Below are 20,491 nucleotides of genomic sequence, written 5' to 3' on the forward strand. Positions count from 1 at the left end.
GGCTGGATATGAATCAAGCTTTTCAATAACACACACAGTCGGTGCAATTATGGCAAAAAAACGGTGTCTTTGTCATTTTTCAATTTGAGTTTTTTTATGCGCTCGAGAAGGACTGCACTCTCACTAGCTCTTTATCCCTTTGTTATTTGTCTTTATTCTATGTCCATTGTTTTAGAAGCAGATTATGGCCATTAATCTGGGGAGGTTCTAATTTTAATCTAAATCCTAAATAGAGATGAGAGGCAGACGAGAGGTCGTAACCAGTACAAAAACATCCCTCTGAAAATGAATGCCGGTGGAAATCTGCTTACTTTGGACTTACATCCCCCCTCCTCCTGGGGCTGGGTGTGGGGGGGGGGGGGGGGGGGGCCTGTGGAGTCGGTCCATATGGCAGAGCAGTTGGCACATGTATATGTTTTGAGGTCTTCGTGGTGCTTCATGTAATTTACTGGGATATCACCAACAGCATCCTCTCTTACTCAGTGGAGGGTGTGTAATTTTTTCTCTCTCTCACACAACCTTAGTGTCCAGGCTGCCTCCTTATCTGAGAGGTGACACGTACGCACACAGCTAAATGTGCAGTTAGTGTGTGCGTGGATTTGGTGCCTCGGGGAGGACCACTGGAGAGTGATGAGCTGTGTGTGGCTGCATGACGGGATGCTGACGAGGTTGACTGAGTTTCAGTGTATGGTCACACGCCAGTTGGAAAATCCCACCCACTCACTCACTCAATCACTCACTCACTCACTCACTCATCTTTCTCTCTCTCTCTTCTCTCTCTTTTATAGGTTTTAATCCATCCTCTGTGGCTGCACAGGAGTTGAGTAAACATCCTGCAGAGCCCAGAGCAAAAATGAGATTTTATTTTTTCAGAGTAGGAGGAGGAGAAGGAGGAGGAGGAGGGGGGAGTTCAGAGGCTTTGGTGGCACTGAGGGTGAGAGAGAGAAAGAGCGACAGCTAGAGAGAGCGAAAGAGGTGCCTGTGTGTTTGTTTCACCTCCTAATCAGTTTTCCTTGGGGATATATCATCCACTGCAGCAGAGGAGAAGGTAGTGAAGCAGAAACAGAAGATAGAACAATTCAGCCCCGGCGAAAATCTGCTTCCATCAGGAATTTGAGCCTCACACAAGTAAGAGATTCCTTTTGAGTCAGTCTTTCTATTGGTGGCTGTAGAGCTCACAAGTTATGGATGCAAAACATGCTGGAGCGTTTCATTCTTTTCTTATCAAGTCATTTTGCTATGAAGTCAGATGAATACAGTAATTCTTTTTGAATGGGTGTGATGTGTGATACCATGATATTACAGTCCTCCGATGCCGTTTCACTTATTAGATCTGTTGTACAGCATCACTGACATGTAATTCGATTTTGTGCGCATTTGCCCTAAATGTTAATGCTTGGTTTAATTGTGCAAGAGGGATGAAACTGTATTAGTCGCACAAAGTATCTTTTTAACAGCCTGCAGGATTCCACACAGTACAGAGTGACCGTTTCATGAACAGCAATAAACATTTAATCCATATAGTCACATTTTGTTGTAAAATTATGTCTTTCCCTCCTCTCTCATGCAGCCATCTAGTTGTGTTTTAAAGTATTCACCCTGGAAGGACAAAAAAAAAAACCTGTCTGTGCCCTGCTCCATATGCATGAGTGCAGCATCTTCTTTCATGTTGCTGTCTAGCAGAGATCGCGACATCTCTCTGTGTGTTGTGTATTTCAGCCCGTGGAGGAACTGTAACTGAGCACTACTCAATTTCTGATTCATTATGATTTCTAATGTGGGTCCCTTTTTAATAATTTGCACTCGCCTTATTTGGAGCAACTGTCTATCAAAGCAAGTGCCGCAGCAAAGATCATTCTGTCCATTTACAGACAGAAATGAAGACTCAATGTTGTCGAAACCAGCTCGTGAACTGTGCTTACACGTAATCGATCCAAAAGTGGAACGCACTGACATACATGGGGACTTTGATGACTTGTCCTGAGAGATCCTGCTCCTGCCCCAGTTACCATCTCTGAAAAGACGGCGTGCTAAAAACTGAGAGCAGCAGCTGGAAAACGGGCGCCTGGAAACACACGTGCGTGACGCAACGGCTCTCTCCCCTGGCCCGAGTGCAAACGAGCAACCGCACAAATTTCACAGTTCACAGGCTTTAATGAGCTGCTGCAGCCTGTCCATCATACTGACTGGAGAGCACCTTACAGCAGACCTATAGCACCCAGACAGTGACACTGCACCAGGCATCTGCAGGATGTTAAGATCGTTTGTACTAAATCGCTCGGAGGGTATTTGGGGCACATCTGTGATTTTGCATCATCAACTGTTAGAGGAGTTTTAATGAGGAAAAAACATGCTGCTTTGTGCCGAGATGCTACAGCGCAGAGAAATAAAGCAGATGATTCTTTAAGCCACAATATCATTTAGGAAACTAAAGGAAATTATCGCATAACAAAAACCCAAAGATGGATGTAAAATGACATGCAAACGGTGAAAGAATGGACAAGCACTGATTCTCAGGGTAAAAGAGGAAGACCATTGTGCACTCACTGCAGAGACTCACCATCAGTTTACAAGAGGGCAGGTGACAGCTAATCAAACACAAATGCAGCCTGACCCAGCCCGGTACTCGGGCCTGTGTGCAGCAGCCTGGATCGAAATTGCTCTTGGGCAGCTAAAGAAATATGACCATACATCACCGGCTGCTGATACCGACTTAAACCTCCCCCATTTCTGCCCAAAAGCTGTTTGAAGATTTCCCTCGAGCTGCAAGGAGCTCACTAGCTCAGCGGTTTAAAAAAAATGTGTCCACTTCAGCAAGGAGTGTTTTAGAAAAGTTACCTTAAGTTTAAATTGCCACTGACGGGTGCAGCACTGATCCCTTCCTTGAGAAGCACAGGAGGAGATTGAGGGAGGCTGCAGATGTGCGCCGGTTGCCGGGAGACTGCTGTAGGTGGGTTATGAAATGCACGGGGAAGGCAGAGGCCAGTCACTCAGCTGGGAGCGTGTCTCGTTGTGTAATGGGAAATGACAGTTAAGGGCAAGGAAAGAGGGGAGGAGGAGAGAAAAGAGCAGGAAGGTAATGAAAAGCCGGTACAGATGTTACCAGATGTTGTCTCCATCACTGCTATTACAGTGCCAGTCGTCTTACTATCCTCTTGTATCTCTAGGTGACAGAAATGGACGCCCCTCTCGCCACCCCATGCAACATCCAGATTTGCGAGGTCACCTGTGACTCCTTCCGCATCATGTGGGACATGACCTCGGAGGACACTGCCCGAGCCACGCACTTCTTCATCGACCTGAGCCGCAAAGAGAGCAGGGACCCCAACCGCTTCAAACACAGGGTCTGACCATTTAAAACAGCTACAAATGCAGGCTGCTCCCTGCTATGTTGTCTGTGCTCCTTTTCCAAATTCAATTTACAGCATGTGATTGGCTGAGGAGTCCACCCTGCACTTTATTCCAAAATAATAATAAATGAATAAACAATCAAATAAAGCCTTAAGGTTCAGTGTGTAAGATGTAGGTGAATCTAACATAGGAGTTGAATATGAATGAATATATTAGTGAAAACCTACGTTTTCACTAATGTGTAATCATCTAAATTGTAAAAATTGTTGTTTTCTTTACCCTAGAACAGACTCTTTATATTTAAATACTTTATAGTGACTCTGGGGGTGGGTCGTCTCTACGGAAGCCCCCATGTTTCATAGAGTAGCCTAAACTAAACACCTTTTGAGTTTTTATGACAACTGAAGGCTACCACAGGTTTTCTCTCATGATAGGAGGGGGAGGATGAGGTGAGGGGTATTCGGCTGCAAAATGTAACCTCTAGTTGCAACAAGATTCTACACACCGTATCTTTAAATTAGACAGGGCTATTATAATTTTTATTCAGTTCTGCATGGATTAACACTTTTACTGCTTCATAGAAAACCACGGTTACACCCTTTCAGTCACTTCCGATACAGGCACAAAATTAAAATGAGTGCAGTCAACAGCCTCAGGCCCGTGACTCAGTTTTACATTGTCTCCTCATAGAGTGGACAAAAGCTGACAAATTCAGCTTCAGCACAAAACTGTTTTCATGTGAATTACTCTCTGTGCACACCACTAAATTCAGTACGAAAGGTGTAAAGAGACAATCTGATATAGATAGTTTATCTCTTTTTAAATAAACCTGTTTCTCCGGGGACTATCAATCACAAGCGCTGGGAGGAGATGCTTTGTACAGAGTTTTGCTGCCAGCTACTTTTCAGCTGCAGTCGTTGGATCTGCAGATGAACTGAACCTCTTAGATGAACCACATATATTTTCCAATTACCATACAGATGTCTAACTATTTTTAGCCGAGCTAGCTACTATGCCTAATAATAACTCTGGGGATGCGAAGTCGGTCAGTACGCTCCCACAAGATAAAATATCCCAACAACTAATGGAGGGATTTAGATGAAATTGCATATTTCTGACCCCAGCAGATGAATCCTACTGACGTCAGTAATCCTCTGACTTTACCTCGAATCGCCATTAAGTTGACATTTAGTGAAATTGTTTATGTGTTCTCGGATGTTCGGCTGCCATGACATTTAAACTCTGTCATCCCTCTGGATATATTAGTCACCTTGGTTATTCTCTGATTCGTCATTTATTATCTATCATGATTAATCAATTATAACTGCTTATCACCAGCATGTTAGCATTTTCATAATGCGCATGTTAGCATGCTTCGGTTAACATTTGGGTCAAAGCATCACTGTGCCAAAGTAGCTATAGCGAGGCCACATTTTACATAATTTTGGGAAAGGAAAGGATTTATGCACATTGATGTAAGTAATGCAATTAGTATTTTAGTGAATAATTTGATATGATTAAGTCAGCTCCTGTAGCTGAATTGTAAAATCTATTTCAGATGCACAACACTGACTGTAATTATGGCTCATTACATTGAACAGCTGAAAACTGGTTTTGGGAAGTCAGGGCAGGTGTAGGACTGAGTGAGCTCTCTGTGTTTCTCTCTCTCTGATACACAAAGTGGCACAAACAAACTTGCATCAGAGATGTTACCATGGATATATGGTCCTCTGAGTCTGTAGTAATTAGCTGCGCTTCTAAGAGGCCTTGGTCAAAACAAAGCCGCTGATTTGATTAGATGTATCCTAGTTACTGCAGCTTGGGTTTGAAGTGGAATATCAGGCTAATCAGGCAAAGTTTATGGAGGGAACTAGTTGAATTGACAATCGCATTTACATTTGCTTTGAAATGGAAATGAAAACCCCGGCAGTATGTTAAACCCTAGCATCCTGTCCCCGGTGTCAAGTCTTTTCTTGCTTTTTGCTCCAGGATGTGCCAACCAAGCTCGTGGCCAAGGCCGTTCCTCTCCCCATGGCAGTGAGGGGACACTGGTTCCTCAGCCCTCGGACAGAGTACTGCGTTGCTGTTCAAACGGCTGTCCGACAGCCAGACGGTGACTACCTGGTGTCAGAGTGGAGCCAGGTGGTGGAGTTCTGCACTGGAGGTAAGACACAGCCTGAGTGACAGCTAAGGTAACCCTGATATAAGGTATACAGCGGGATATGAGAGCAACACAAGAAAAGAACAAAGAAGTACAGTGCACAGATATGGCATAATAACAAGCCTGTCTGAGCACTGGGTAGTCATTAGCATATGAAAGAGGTGCAGACTTTATGTGATTACACAGTTCTTACCCACTTTGCAGACTATGCCATGGAACACCTACAGCAGCTTCTTGACAAGGCAAAAGGCTCCGCAGGGAGGCTGCTGAAATTCTCCGTGTTTTATCGCAACCAGCACACAGAATACTTTGACCACGTCAGGTAGGTGCTGCTCTCTTTTCTCTCTATTGTAAAACTACATCCATACCTGCAGCAATTTAGTGTAATGCTGTTTTCCTCTTCACCTTTTGGATTAGGAGGGAATGTGGGGGACTGATGCGTCCAGCTCTGAAAGACAACAGTGGCAGTCACGGTTCTCCCATTAATGCCAAACTACAGGGAGTCTTCTTCAGCTGCAACACTGAGTTTGACACAGGTCTACCTCCCAAAGACTCCCCTTATGGCCCGCTGCGTTACCAGGTCCCAGCTGGACACCTGCTGAACCCTGACATCTGTCTGTACTTTGCAGACTTCTACTGTATGTACACAGCCTACCACTATGTGGTGTTGGTGCTAGCCCCTGTCGGCTCAGAGGGAGATACCTTCTGTCGCACCCGCCTCCCCATGCTGGACTTGGCTGCCAACCCCTTCCTGACATACACTGCCCCCCAGAGGGAAGGGGAAGAGCCTCTGTTCTGCCACTCCAGCGATGTCATCCTCGAGGTGCTTTTCACAGAGCCGGTTCATTTGGATCAGGGCAGCGTGGAGCAGATCAGGGGACATCACCAGCTGATGAGTCTGACCACAGCCAATGCCAAGAAAGACCCAAGCTGCAAAGTGTGCAACATTAGCGTGGGACGCTGAGGAGGATGTGAGACGGAGCTGGGAGTGTGTGAGCCTACAATGCTGAAAGACAGAGTTCTGCACAGGACGAAACAGTAGAGTTCATTGTGTGTAGGTTAGAAAGCAGAGGAAACAGCCCACCTCTCGGGGTGTGTGCATGCTGCTTTGCTTCTTCCCTCCTACCTGGATTAGAATAGTGAGTAACTTCCAGTGTGTTGGAAGCAGGAATGTTTCATAATCACAGATGGAAATAGAAAAAACTTCCACCCGTGACTGCTGAACAAAACATAATTGAAAAACTACACTAAACATGATAGGCTTCAGAATAATGGAAAATCTGTGATCCTTGTTTGTGAGAGTCATCTGTCCTCTCTGGTGTTTTTATGGCATTTCCTACCTTTCTTTGACATTTTCTTTCCCTCTTCGATTTAATTTCCCCCAATGCTTGATGACTAGTTTCATGAATTTATTTTTAAGTTTGATACAGCCCACAAGTTCAAATGCACAAAGTGGGCCCCTTTTATAAGAAAATGGCTTTAAATATAGAAATCATAAAAAACATCTGACTACTGCTGCTTCTTGTGATGCTCAGTGAAGTCACTGCCAGTCTTTAAAAAAGCCTTATAGTCAAATATCTAAACATTATGTACTTGAATCCTTCATTCAAAGGTAATCAAAGAGTTAAAATTGATGAATTAACTGTTCCTCTGCCCTGCAATTTGCTGGCAACCTGTCCAAGGTGTGCGCCCCCTCTCCCCCAGTCAGCTGGGATTGGCCCCAGCTCCCATCACGACCAGCAAAAGATAACAGATTAAAATAATGGATTGATGGATTGTAATCCTTAAAGACACTGTCGGATCTATGTGGCGAAGCAGTGACAAGCTTGATGCAGCTGTCTTTACAAGTTACAGCTCTAAATGGACTTGTACTAATTGCTTTAAACAATGCAGTAAAATTGTCAAAAAAGAGCCCAATGTCTAAATGTTGCAAAGCTACAGTAAAAGTAGGGTGATTCATTGTGTTGGAGTTTTGCACACCATGGAGGAAGATAATGACGATGCCAACACAGTGAGCCCTGCCATCAGTCTCTGACAGTAAGCCTCGGCTCTATAAACAGGACCGAGCTAAGATTAGCTTCTCTCGTGTTTCTGTTTGTCGGTCCACATGACCTATGTGGGAATCCCAGCATCCCAAACATGTGAAAAGGGATCCACTCCCTCGTGCACTTGGGCTGATGAGTTGCCAGCACGTAGGAAACGACAATAGAGTGCCCCCGAAGAACAAGGCCACCTAGTTGTGGATGAAATGTGAGAGAGAGCTGGGGGAGAAAATTTAGTTACACAAAAGTGACCAGTATTTAGGTTTATGGAAATATAAGATTCAATTCAGTGTGATGCCAATGTAATAAAAACTCTTCACCTTATTTTTATCGAGAACAGATGTATTACGTATGATGAAAAAAATGATATTTTTATAAGGTCAGTAAGTCATGCCCTTTCACTTAGGCTCTTCCCACAACAGAGATGTGAACTCAAACACACTGCAATGCTGTAATTTTGTCCATCGTTATTGTCCCAAAAAGGTTTGCTCTGCCCTCCAGGTGAATAACATAAACAGAACTCTATCTTCCTTTTGGCATCCAGCACTTTAGGAATGGCAATGTCAAACTCAAAGATGTCCGTCTGTGGTCCTCCGAATCGTTTCTGCAGGTACGTACAGGGCACGTCTTTGTAGCTCTGCCAGGAGTCAAAGGTGATGCGCACACGCACGTCCTTCTGGAAGCTGAGGTTCCGGATTCGAACGGTACCTTGGAGGGCCTGTTCTGTGACACTGCAGTTCTCCAGGGTAACCATACTCTCTGCCAGCTTGGCCCGGAAGGCCTGGAAGTCTGCAGAGGGTTGCGGGAAGCCCAACTCGAGCCGTGTCCCTGGGCAACACGTGCTGACGGTGCAGCTGTAGCTGTTCGCTGTCATGCTTCCCATGTCAGGCAGTGACGGCAGGAGGTTGAGGTCGGACTGCTCCTCTTCATCGGAAAACTCCCGCACAGCTGTCAGGGACAATCCTCTCGAGTCAGCGAATACCACATGTTTATTCTTAATTGGGATCAAAACATCATCGTCAAAGTCGTCATCATCCAGAAAGGACAGAAAAGGGAGGGCTGGGTAAGCTTGGCTCAGGATGGGCAGCTGATCTGACACCTGAGCACGGAGGCATGGCCGCTGAGGTTTCAGGATGGGAACCCAAACGTGAGGACACAGTTGTTTACGCTGGTTCAAGCACAGCCTGACGGCGATCTCCACAAGTCCGGCAGACTGGGCCCTTGACCCGAAGCCAGCCACTGGCCGGACACTTGCAAAGAAAAAAAAAATGGCTTTATGGTTTCAATAAAGACTGCAGCTTTGATGATTAGAATTCACCCTCACTCAAACAAATTGAAAAATTGATGAAAGATAATGCAGCAGGGACTCTTATTATGGCTTACTTTGTATTGGAGATCTCCATGTTGGTGGTCGAGGCTGAATTATGGAAATATTATCCTCAATGTTTGTGTGGAGTTCTAGTGTGGTGGCAATTTCTGTGAATCAAGCACAAAGTTAAACACTTCAGCAGCTGCAGATGGACTCACAGCACTATTACCAGAATGACATGTGCTATTGGCAAAGAACAGAGGAAAGCCCTGTGTTCTTATAACACCCCCCCCCCCCCCAACCTGCCTTCACGTCTCGGTTAAAGAGCCCTGGAGTGACACCCCAGGTGTGACATCCCAACCATATCCAATGAGACCATAAAGTTGAAGCCTCAATATTCATAAACCAAAAGTTGCCCTTTTAGATAAACAATCTGGTCAAACTTTCCACACAGGTCTGCACATGCTGTATCACATACACCAATTCAAACATTTCCAGTACACTGGAAAATAGAGCAACAGTATTTTAACTAATCAAAATCAATGCTGCGACATATCGAAATAGTCTCACTTAATTGAAAATCTTGCTTACACACATGAGCAGCAGGTGGTCGTCTGCAGTCTCACTCATCCCCACAGGAGTCTTGCACAGTGTCCTATATACACTACCTCACTTGTCATGTCATGTTGCTTGCTCCTCCCCCTTCACTCTCCTGACCAATCAGCTGGATGTTGTGGTTTTTTGCACATCCTGTTTCAGAGCATACAACGATTTGAGCTCATGTACAGCAGAAGTCCTTGTTTTTTATTTTGCCATGCTTTCATTGTATGTAGCTTAGTTCAGTTTGACTGTCACTACATGGAAATGTTATAGCATCAGTGTTTTCTGTAAAGGTTTATGTGAATTTATGTCTTTGTACAGTCACCTCAGATGTGTCATCTACTGAGATAAAACCACATACAGGTGTACTGTACTGAGCGTGTGGTCTACATGTAATTCTACCCTGTGGAAACTATTCCAGTCATCCTGGGCTCTATTCTCAGACATGTCAATAGACACAGATCCAAGTTCACGGCAGGTTGGCTTGGGTCCTGATGAGATCGCTGTCCCACAGTCCATAAACATGTTTGACGCATAAGGAAGAGCCGGATTACATACGAGCCGCAGCATGCCAGTCAGCTAACGGAGGAAGCTATTCCAGAATTGAGCCAAGTACGTGCATACATATCGAGTTACATGACACTCACCTGCTATATGCAGAGATGTATTTAGACACCAAATTTAAGGACATTTGAATGATTTAAATTTAAGAATTCTTATGACAGAGGCATAAAATTCAAAATTTGTCAAAATTTGACTTTCCGCCATTGCACGAAGACAACAAGAGATCTCACAGAGGTCGAATAATGAAGTTGATTTCTGTGCTGGATGAATAATAAACTGAAATACTCTCATAATCATTCAATCATTCACATTTTTAAGGTTTTATTCTTTTAAATCCACATCTTTAACAATTTCCAAAGTAAATGTGAACACTGCTTTTGATTTCCAGCATTTAAATACAAATAGGGGCATTCATGTGCTCTAAATACCTCATCTCTCCACAGAGATTCAGGATTTGATATTATCTAGATCTGTAAATCAAGATGATGACTGATTGTTGACGCTGTTTAGTTCAGTGCAGGCAAAAAATAGGCACTGACCGCTCCCTCTGAAATCCTTACATAACAAAGCTATTAAAACAATCACAGATAAGACAATGTTCCACACATCCTCTCAGGGTGAGACTACAGAGAAAGAATCCAAAGGATCTTCCATGCTGTGAAGCAGAGCGGCGCTGAAAGGCAGATAAAACCGGATCCGGTAGTCAAGGTGAAAAGATGCATGAGAGTTAGGAAAGAACGACATCAATAAGAATACAAATATTTATAATGATAGTTTACATAAGTGTGAATATCACCATAATGAAACAAGTCTTTCAAATATACACGCAAATTGATATCTGCACCAGGGAGTGATAGGCACTGTGATGCCAAGATAAAATGTCACCTTCAGGTCATTGGATGTTTCCTGTTATTGAGCAGCAAAGGAAAAAATCCAATAATCTGCAACTGCATGTAGAATAAAGGAACGATGACCAGTAGATTTGATCTGAGTCTTTACATGTCTCAGAAAACACGAACACCAGAATGCGTTATAACCGTAAAAAATTGAATTGAACTTATGTTATGTAATGATTTTTTAAAAAAGGCCATGATTAACACCACAGCACTGCAAAAGCTGGTTCTGTAAAGCGAGTTCATTCCCAGCCTTCACTTCTCATTAGTGGTGATCTTATATTTTGCAGGAATAGTTTCCACTGGGTTACATCTCCTGGAGCCAATGGTGTCACAACTTGGGTGTTTTCAAGGACGCGTGATCTCTGCAGGTTCATGATCACCTGGAGCCATCCACACCAACATACAGACCTGGAACAGAAAAATCACTGTGTGATGGCTGTATTTCCTTGTGAATTTATTTATATGTATTTATTATAAATCTCAGACTGTTTTACAGATATATATCCTTTTTTATATTTTTTTTATTTATTCAATTATTTACTTTCTCAGAAATGTTTTCACATATAGTATATAGTATCTTTATCACATCTCTTTTAGCATTTGACTCTTTCATCTTTACCATTTTCATTGGATTTGCATATGATTGTTTTATCTTTATCATTTTATTAGCCATTGTTGATTTTCTCATTTCAAATATGAGATTCACAATAACGTTTCCTCGGTTCTTGTTAATATTGTCTTGATTCGTGTATTTAAAACTGGTCACTACAGTACATGATGCAGTAACCACATCACCTGAAATGTCCCCTTTGCTCACACTAAGCTGAAGGGTTACACACCTTTTAAATTGAATGACCTGCAATCTGTCAATCAACTGAAGTCTAACATTCCCCTTAGTGATTTAAAATCTTTGTTATCTGGTGGTTTTCATGATTCTTGTAAATGTTTTAATTAAGTTCTTGTTGTGCTTCTTTTATTTATCAACTCTTTGTTGTGTTGTATTTATTTTCCGATTGTAAATGCCTCCTAATCCCCGTTTTTTCTTGAAAAAGAGATACAAAAATTTAAATAAATGGATGGGGTGGTTAAACAAGTGGAGGGTATTGTTTTTATTATTGTGTAAAGCACTCTGTATTATATTGTATGAAGTAAAGTCTTACTGCTAAGTTATGCAAGATGAGAAGTCTGACACATTGTAAACAGCCTTAAAAAAAGGTTTTCTGTCATACTCTGTTGCCAAGAAACAATGAACACTGCAAAAACAAGTTAGATCTAAAAATACATCCAGATGTCACAGCAACGCAGCAGCTTATGTAAGATCTGCAGATATGAATTAGCAGACTTCTGTTCAAGAGGGTCTGAGGGCAGTGTTGAGATAATGAGACAGATGAAACAGTAACACTTGCCGTTACTTACCTCCACATTCATATCAACTGCACAGCTCCACTCGAAACCAGTGGTGCTATAGTTCGATACCGCATCAGGTGCTGAGAGCCCTCTTCAAGATCCACAACATATTCTCTGATAGAAGAGATGCAGCAGAGATATTATCAGTTGTTTTAGTATCTATAGAGAAACATGGAACAGTACTGAATGTGAAAGGGTAACACTGCCACCTACTGGGGTTTTAAAACAGTGACAAGGAGTCAAGTGACTAAAGTACCTCTGGTCGTCTGTCTCAGGCTCGACCAAGATGTTTTCCTGTCTCTCTTTCACCCGCAGAAACACAAAGGAGTCCAAGTAGGGCTGAGGCACTGGGGTTACATAAGAATACATGGGACAGTCGGTGAAAATATCAGTGCAGGTGCCACCATATAGAAGCATTTCAGGTATTAGGTCATGTCAGAACAAAAATGATAGAGCCTGTGTGTTAAAACTAAGAGTGAGTTTTACCTGCTTTGATCATATCCACCGTCTGTAGGTTGGGGGGCATGCGCTTCAGTGCCACAGCCTTCAGATAGGTTTCTGTGTTTGCTAAATACCTGTTTGACAGACAAGAGTTTTAAATCTCAGGCTACATCACATGCAGTTTGAAATTTGCATTTTAAAAGGAAAAGTATCTACATCCAGAAGAATCAGGAAGCGAATGAGTGCGGCTGTGTCATCCTTTCCGAAATATCTGTTTCTACCCAGCAAGACTCAAATGCAGACCAAGCTTTTTAAAGTAAAACTGGGCCAGCAGCGTTTCCAAATGTCTTTGTTTTTCTCTGAGTAGTGGCAATGGCAGGTGTAATGGTAGGAACACCGGTCCCTTTTAAAACTAAAATGTTGTTGTGTGGATGAAGCCACAAGTATCACAACAAAGCAGCAACATACACAAACAGCTCTGACATTGTCCAGCTATACTCACTCTTTGGCAAAGGCAAACTCTTCGGGTGAGAGCAGAGAGGGCTCCCCCTCGCCTCGAGACTTTTCTCTCTCCAGGACATGCGGGAAAAACTTCTCAATCTTGACATGAGAAAAAGATAACAAGGTAATCTTGTCAACAAATCTGAGTGGAATTAGTTTTTATTTGCACGATGTATTGTTGATGTGAATGACCTTCTGCAGACGAGAGCGCAGGTAGCTGCTCAGAACGAAGCGGATCCTATCTATCTCCATGCGATGGATACTGGCCTTGGCGTCACCTTTCTTCACCCGCTGCAAGTTGGCTTCCTATTGACATGAACATCACCACCATTTTATTCATAACTGACAAGGACAAGAAAAGCAACAACGTTCCCTGGTTATATTATTTGATTATTATTATTTTTATGAACGAAAAAATAAGTACGGTCAACTTCTGTGTCAGCAGCTGGATCGGCCATAGGTATTCCAAACAATAGCAGTAATACAAGTCAGTAATCTCAGTCAAGTTGAACTATGTGCTAGTTAATTAGCATGGTAATGCTAGTGCAGTGATATGTTCAGCTTCTCAAATCTGCGCTTATTTTTAGTTTCACAGCTGACGACAGACATTGATGAAAATAAATAATAAAAAATACTTCATCCAGGCCTGTATGCGCCTATGATATAATTTGAAGTATATTATCAAAGTACTATTTCAGTCAACACTACAGCACTCACAGATATTCGTTTGTCTAAGTACGTTTAGCTCCAATGTGTGTGTACTTGTGCAAAGTTTACAACACAGCAGGTCTTTCCCAGCATGTTTAAAGTGCAGTATTAATACTTGTATTGACGCAAGGGACGTGAATACTTTCTCCACCACTGCAGCCTCATCCGATGTGATGTCAGTGCAGTTACACGGAGCTGTGGTCCACACTGTGTCTGCTGTGTGCTGCCATGTAGGACGAGTGTTTGTGAACATACAGTGACGATCAGCAGCTGCACTTACCATGTGAGTGAGCTGCTCCATCACACACTCCACCACCTCCGACCTGTTCTCCATCAGCTCCGGGGAGAACTTCTCGTTCAGCCATGCCTGCGACAGGTTGAGACGAGAGCATGAGGACCGAGGAGACAAGCTAACCGGGGACAGAAGAGTGTGTCTGCGGCTCACCTCCTCCAGCTTGACGATCAGCTCCGCCGGGGTCATCACGTCCTCCTGGCTGTCTTCATGGCTGCCGTCGTCTGACAGAGCGTCCGACATCGTTCGCCGAGTAAAAACAAAGCACACAGAGCTCAACAGAAACTTAACATGTGCATTTACATCAGAGCTACAGTTTCAAACGACCGGAGCAGACTGAGTTGGATAGTTTAGCTCGGAAGACAAGTCACGAGGCGGCGTGTTTATCTCTGGACTTATTGTGTGTTGGCGCCACTCTGACGGTAGTCTCGCGATATTTGGTTCCGCACACGTTTTCCCTGCACTTAGACTTGAAGGCGAGTTTTCCCCACAGGTTGGACGACTGTAAAAACCAACGCCTTATACAATTATTGTGATAAGATGTTATAAGGCTAGAGTTGCTATCATGGTTCATGTAGTGTTCGGAAAGACTTTTCCACTGCAAGAGGCGACATTGTAACACTGTCAAGCTAAAGCGGTGCTTCCTGACAGTCTGAATGCAGGGAGATGATGCTTCCCAATAGTGCAATGAACACATTGAAAGAAAGTATATAGAGACCCTGATGAGCCAAGATATTTTTTTTAATATTGTGCACACAAGATAAATGCTGATCAATAAACTATTTTTGTTTTTAATCACAGACCACGATTACTGACTTTGATTTTCATCTGTAAATAACTTTTAAGTGTGAATTTGAACATCTTTTGAACAAAGGCCTATAAGATAAGGCCTACAATAAGATAAGAAGTCCTTTATTAGTCCCGCATTGGGACAGCAGCAGAAGACAACACATAAGTAGCATGCAGTACTTGGGTGAAGGAGTATAATGAAATGGAGATATACAACAATATATAGAAAAAATAAATTTATATATATTAAGATGCATTTATTAGTCCCAAACACATGCACAGACATGCAAAGGCACACTTATGCAGGTAGGGAAATTTAATCTCTGCTTTTGACCCATCTGGTGCAGGACACACAGAGCAGTGAGGGACCATGTACGGCGCTCTGGGATATATGTGTGATTAAACTGTAATGTGTAAAGAAATACATTATTTTTCAGAATATGAACAGTAAATGGATTGCACATAACGGTTTATGTAAATATAGAGCATGTAAATATTAAGTGCTCATTCTAGGATAAAGAGAGCAACAATTCGTACAATTTAGATGAAACGCACTAGTGGAAACATCACTAGGATTATTGTAAATTCAATTTCTGCAATTATATCCCTTTCACCTAAATGGACCTTTGGTGCATAACAAAAGAAAAATATGAGAGTTTTGACAACAGTGACACAAATTTTCAAGCACAATTTTGAGTCAAACATCACACATCAGCAATCCTGTGACCATACTCAATGCAGTAATCTCATCGGGTCTGTGTGGGTGGGGGCTGCCTCACTGAATGCTCCATAACCACAGGTTCTCAGTCGGGTTGGCGAGTATGCCCTGTATCTGAGGACTGTACGCTATGGGCAAGACGTCGGCCAATCCATTATTTAAAGTAAGATTTTTAAGATTTTGCCAATTAGTTTAAAGGCTTTCTCAAGGCCTACAGCCTTGTGTATATATCCAACCTTTTAGGGCATATTTAATTATCGCTCTCACAACATGAAAGTAGTACCTTTGTTGTCGGATCTCTATCTTCGGAATGCCCTTGAAGATTTTCCCAGTAGTTCACCATCAACTGCTTCTGCTTAAATTAAAAAGGCATTCGCGTCAACCTCAACTTGAGGCAGACTTACCTACTTGCTCCTCATTCTGACCCTGTTAGCTATCAAATATTAATTCACGTGCAATGATCCAAACCAAACCTCAATCGTGATCAGTAGCTTTCAAAATACATACCTTTGTCATCACTGCACACTTTTAATAGATAAATTCACGTAAAACCAGCTGTAGACGCATATAAACAGGACAATTAAAACTTTGACATTTTCTGGCAGGCAATAACTTTCTGAGAGTTTAGTGGTTTAGCTGTTTGTTCTAGTCGCAGGGAAGAACATCATGGAGATCCAGACAACAACAACAACGACGGTGAACACGTGGAAGGCGATGTTACTTGGGCTGACAAAGGAGATCATGACAGAGTTTCTGGGGATGTTTATCCTGGTAGTGAGTACCTCCCTCTACACCTGTCATCCAGTTTAAACTGCCGCTCTTAATATGAACCTGTATGCTAATAAGGTGTAAAACTGTGTCCGCAGGGTCTCTTAATGCTGTCTGTCATATGTCTCCATTAGCACAAATAAATCTGTGTCTTGTCAGAGAGTTGCTAGAAATAATAACAAGCTGTGACTCATCTTTATTCATCATATCTCATCCATGGTGACCTATTAAACAAAAAAAACTAACCATATTATTGTAGATGCATTAAGTAATTTTTCCATTCAGTTGAGGTCAGTAGAGAAATTAGCAATTGGTCAATTCACTTTACACTTCAGAGCAGAATCTGTATTTCTCTTCTTTTTTTAAGAGTTGTTTCTGTTTCTGTTAATGTTGGGTATAATTACAATTACCATTCTTCCATCCTTTGTGTTTTTTTTTTTTCCTTTCTGTCCCAGCTCTTTGTACGTGGTTCAGTAGCCCAGGCGATGTTCACTGGAGGGGCTTGGGGCAACCTCTTAACCTACAACATGGGAGTTACTCTGGGACTCATGTTGGCCATTTACGTTGCCAGTGAAGTGTCAGGTAACACTCGCACTTCATATATATATATATATATACATATACAAAGTCATTACACAATTGCTTCTTAGTTCAGAGAAAAATGTTTGATCCTGTAAGTCAGTTTTGTGACTATCAATTATTTTCATCATCATATAAGCATTAATGTTGATGATCACTGGGGCAGAAAAACCCGCATGGCTGATACCCCCTGGGGTGTTACCACAGTGAGGTCAAAACCAAGATCCCAGAGAGTTAAATAAATGACCGGACACACTGCCACCACAAAGACTTGTGGCATCTCAACGAGCTTGGGGACAGAAGTTGGACCATTTTAGTAAATTTATTAATTAATTAAGAATCAGCAGCTATTTTGTCATTTATCGTTTAAGGGCAAACTCCAGTTGAACACATCTGGATGTCTTGTGGGGGTCCACTGCATGACAGAAGGGATGGAATATAAAGCTTTTTGTTGCTTCCATTCATCTGCTTTGTTGTAGGAGCCTACTTGAACCCTGCAGTCACCTTGGCCATGGTGGTCCTGAGGAGGCTGCCACCGATGAAGTTTCCTTTGTATGTGGCGGCACAGTTCCTGGGTTCTTACGCTGGAGCCCATGTCTTCTATGGGTTGTACTATGGTAGGTGTCAACGTGTAAATCATCACTATGAGTCACTATCTCAGAAAGCAGAAAAATCTGGTCATGACCCAACTTATCTATAAATCCTGCTTCCTGATATTTCAGTACAGTTTTTTAAGTGTGATCTATTAATGATAATGATGATTGAATTTTGCTTTTCTCAGATGCGTTGATGGCATATACTAATGGAGTATCTCATGTTTCTGATGCCAATGGCACAGCCCACATCTTTGCATCTTGTCCTATCGAATATAACTCAGTCCTAAATGGGTTTCTGGATCAGGTAGGGGCTTAAGGTTTATAATAACAAAAAACGTCTGCTGATACTCTGTAACTACTTTATCCACATGGATGATAGAACTTAATGGGCTTTACGAAAACGGCCTGATGACATGACAGCAAAGCCCATTTAGTATCTTATGTCAGCTATTAGCCTTGGAGGGCTTTTACCTCTTTTTATGGAATTATTGATCTGTGAGCGTGCATTTTTTTAATGCCATCATAAATGGAAAAAACCCTCTAGTGCTGAGAATAACTATCATCTGTTATGGATGTGAGGTGAGATTGACATGGAAGTTATTGTATTTGTGTAGGCTGCTAGGAGAGTTTGGGTCTAACAAGTTTTCTTTTCTTTCACTTGTTGTTGATCATATACATGTTGTGTGCTTTCAGTTTGTGTTGTTTGTTAAAATGGCTTCCCAACTGATTTGATTTTTAAAAGGCCATGCTTTCTGCATGTAACAGCATTAGTGAAGTAAATCAAATAGCAACACCAGCAACATTAATAGTTAACGTCCAGAGTAATGATCAACTCACCCAGGAGTGACTTTTTTATGGAGCTATAGTAACGCTGATTTATACAGACTGAAAGTAGGATAAAGGGGAAGCCTCATGATGAAGCTTACACAAATCAACAGGGCAGATGGGGTTACTGAAAAACATCCTCTCAATAACAACATCAATAGAACGTAACTGTTGTTAATTACCTTATGCTTTTTTAAGGTGATTGGCACAGCCGCTCTCATCGTGGGCATCCTGGCCTTCACGGGCGAGAACAACAGCGGCAATCCAAAAGGCCTGCAACCTCTGGCCATCAGCCTGATCATCATAGCCATCGCAGTGTCCACGGGTCTGAACCCCGCTCCCCTCAACGCAGCTCAAGACATCAGCCCATGGCTCTTCGCGGTTGTGGCCGGCTGGGGCCTGGATGTGTTCAGGTAATTATAATGATGTAGAAACAAAACCTGCTGGTATAATCTATGACAGACTGTGTTTAAAATTTGCAAACATAAAATAGGGAGTTTAGGACTTTCTGAACTATGTTGTGATTATTACCAGAGAGAAAAATGGAAGGAATCTTTTTTTACCCTTTTAGATTTTTGGGGGTTTAAAGGGGATGGCATCCCCCCCTCATCCACCGACAAGTCACCTACTCAGTACAAGTTTTTGAAAATCATTGTATCAGGCCAACTCGTTTATATCCTTTCAATAAATGAGCAGCTTGACATTTTTGGGGATAGTTAATACTCTTCAGGGATACACGAAGGTGAATATCTCTTTTTGCTCAATACGCCTCAATGAACCAGAGAGTGATATCATTCATCTCTCTTCTCTTAAAGCAAAAATACGATATAGTGTTATATTGTCCATGTAAAGTCATTTCTAACCCTTAGATGAATGAGGAAATTGTCTCATATGAATGCTAACAAGGTCTTAACATGGGAATGTTTAACCTCTCTGCTATACTCCCATATGATAATTAAGATTAGTTTCTCCCTCACTGGTAAACTTTCTTACTCCATGCACCCAGTTTGCAATCCAAGCTTTCTGTTAAGAATTTGTCTGATGTCAGACCTTGATTCAGTAATTTCCTTAAACTTGACAAAGCTCTGAGCCAGAGAGGAACTAAAGAGGTTGTGTTGACCTGCTCAGCAGTGGCCGACCCAATCAAGGCAGAATTTAAGGGTTTAATTCATGCAGGAAGCTGTGATAATAACTACAAAGCTAATTTGTGCCTTGTCATTAATAGTCATGTGTACGTGTCCCTACTGCAGAGGTGGAGATTCCTGGTTTTGGATCCAGTTGATAGGGCCCATGGTGGGTGGAGCACTTGGAGCTGGCATTTACGCTCTCTTCATGGAGTGGAACCACACTGAGCAAGTTATAGAAGAGGAGAGAACTACTTTCACGGCATTGTTTGAAGTCATGGCCATGATTTAAAACTGGAGGAGACGACAAAAATGTTCTTCTAGATGAAGCAGTTTTAATTATTTACATCAGCAACTCAGATGATTTAGGGTTGGTTCAAAGCATTGAAAATGTATCAACAACAATACATAAATTAAAACATTACCTATATGTAAAATTGTCAAAACACTGTTTTTTCCCATGATTTACTGTGTTCTTGTGATTAGTTATGCTTAAATCCTGTGAGCAGAAAAATGGGAAGTTGCAAAGACAATAATGAGGTCAACAGGCTGTTACATACATAATCCTGTAACAATGGATGACATGCTGTGAGCACCACTGTCAGACGATTAATGCATATAGACCTATACAGAGTGCTGGTGTCAGATGTTTATTTTGTCGGTGGCTCTGTTGTTCAGGTCTGGGATTTTGGGTGTGGAGGGCCGATGATTTTAGGAGCTGTGTGTGTGTGATTCAAGGCAGTAAAATAAATTGAAGGCAGAGGAGAGATGGGCCCAGGGCTAAAAGCTGTGGAAATGGAATGGTTGTGTGTAATGAAAT

General features: G+C 42.2%; 4 protein-coding genes across 5 annotated transcripts; 2 read left to right on the forward strand and 2 right to left on the reverse strand.

Moving 5' to 3' along the window:
- The first annotated feature begins 960 nt into the window (after positions 1-960).
- Positions 961-7,665, forward strand: LOC133949407 (phytanoyl-CoA hydroxylase-interacting protein). Its single transcript, XM_062383424.1, has 5 exons — positions 961-1,128; positions 3,168-3,344; positions 5,341-5,515; positions 5,717-5,834; positions 5,930-7,665. The coding sequence occupies exons 2-5, from the start codon at positions 3,177-3,179 to the stop codon at positions 6,474-6,476; spliced, it is 1,008 nt and encodes a 335-aa protein (XP_062239408.1). The 5' UTR covers positions 961-1,128; positions 3,168-3,176; the 3' UTR covers positions 6,477-7,665.
- A 137-nt stretch (positions 7,666-7,802) lies between these two features.
- Positions 7,803-9,522, reverse strand: ppp1r3c2b (protein phosphatase 1 regulatory subunit 3C2, duplicate b). 2 transcript variants are annotated; one of them, XM_062383420.1, is made up of 3 exons: positions 9,455-9,522; positions 8,938-9,030; positions 7,803-8,804 (listed from the first exon to the last, which is right to left on the reverse strand). In XM_062383420.1, exons 2-3 carry the CDS (start codon positions 8,955-8,957, stop codon positions 7,943-7,945), a joined length of 882 nt encoding a protein of 293 aa, XP_062239404.1. In that variant the 5' UTR covers positions 8,958-9,030; positions 9,455-9,522; the 3' UTR covers positions 7,803-7,942. The 2 variants fall into 2 exon arrangements, with proteins under 2 accessions (XP_062239404.1, XP_062239406.1); XM_062383422.1 differs by having other exon boundaries at positions 9,459-9,490.
- Positions 9,523-10,774: 1,252 nt separating this feature from the next.
- On the reverse strand, positions 10,775-14,968 carry gins4 (GINS complex subunit 4 (Sld5 homolog)). The gene is made up of 8 exons (XM_062383423.1): positions 14,426-14,968; positions 14,261-14,347; positions 13,465-13,578; positions 13,274-13,371; positions 12,817-12,905; positions 12,587-12,677; positions 12,340-12,444; positions 10,775-11,331 (listed from the first exon to the last, which is right to left on the reverse strand). Exons 1-7 carry the CDS (start codon positions 14,513-14,515, stop codon positions 12,348-12,350), a joined length of 666 nt encoding a protein of 221 aa, XP_062239407.1. The 5' UTR covers positions 14,516-14,968; the 3' UTR covers positions 10,775-11,331; positions 12,340-12,347.
- Positions 14,969-16,470: 1,502 nt separating this feature from the next.
- Positions 16,471-19,963, forward strand: LOC133933861 (aquaporin-9-like). The gene is made up of 6 exons (XM_062381106.1): positions 16,471-16,553; positions 17,003-17,129; positions 17,606-17,743; positions 17,908-18,026; positions 18,746-18,960; positions 19,798-19,963. The coding sequence occupies exons 1-6, from the start codon at positions 16,494-16,496 to the stop codon at positions 19,961-19,963; spliced, it is 825 nt and encodes a 274-aa protein (XP_062237090.1). The 5' UTR covers positions 16,471-16,493.
- Positions 19,964-20,491: the final 528 nt, after the last annotated feature.

The sequence above is a fragment of the Platichthys flesus genome, chromosome 3 (assembly GCF_949316205.1).
Source record: "Platichthys flesus chromosome 3, fPlaFle2.1, whole genome shotgun sequence".
Lineage (NCBI taxonomy): Eukaryota > Metazoa > Chordata > Actinopteri > Pleuronectiformes > Pleuronectidae > Platichthys > Platichthys flesus.

Excerpts from the sequence above, each read along its gene's own strand:
- LOC133949407 (XM_062383424.1), top strand. The coding sequence starts at position 3,177 with ATGGACGCCCCTCTCGCCACCCCATGCAACATCCAGATTTGCGAGGTC. Across the intron at positions 3,345-5,340 it reads CCAACCGCTTCAAACACAGG|GATGTGCCAACCAAGCTCGT; the intron begins GTCTGACCATTT and ends TTTTTGCTCCAG. Across the intron at positions 5,835-5,929 it reads GAATACTTTGACCACGTCAG|GAGGGAATGTGGGGGACTGA; the intron begins GTAGGTGCTGCT and ends CTTTTGGATTAG.
- ppp1r3c2b (XM_062383420.1), bottom strand. The coding sequence starts at position 8,957 with ATGGAGATCTCCAATACAAA. Across the intron at positions 8,805-8,937 it reads ATGGAGATCTCCAATACAAA|TGTCCGGCCAGTGGCTGGCT; the intron begins GTAAGCCATAAT and ends TTTCTTTGCAAG.
- gins4 (XM_062383423.1), bottom strand. The coding sequence starts at position 14,515 with ATGTCGGACGCTCTGTCAGACGACGGCAGCCATGAAGACAGCCAGGAG. Across the intron at positions 14,348-14,425 it reads TGATCGTCAAGCTGGAGGAG|GCATGGCTGAACGAGAAGTT; the intron begins GTGAGCCGCAGA and ends AACCTGTCGCAG. Across the intron at positions 13,579-14,260 it reads TGGAGCAGCTCACTCACATG|GAAGCCAACTTGCAGCGGGT; the intron begins GTAAGTGCAGCT and ends TCATGTCAATAG.
- LOC133933861 (XM_062381106.1), top strand. The coding sequence starts at position 16,494 with ATGTTACTTGGGCTGACAAAGGAGATCATGACAGAGTTTCTGGGGATG. Across the intron at positions 17,130-17,605 it reads CGTTGCCAGTGAAGTGTCAG|GAGCCTACTTGAACCCTGCA; the intron begins GTAACACTCGCA and ends GCTTTGTTGTAG. Across the intron at positions 18,027-18,745 it reads TAAATGGGTTTCTGGATCAG|GTGATTGGCACAGCCGCTCT; the intron begins GTAGGGGCTTAA and ends TGCTTTTTTAAG.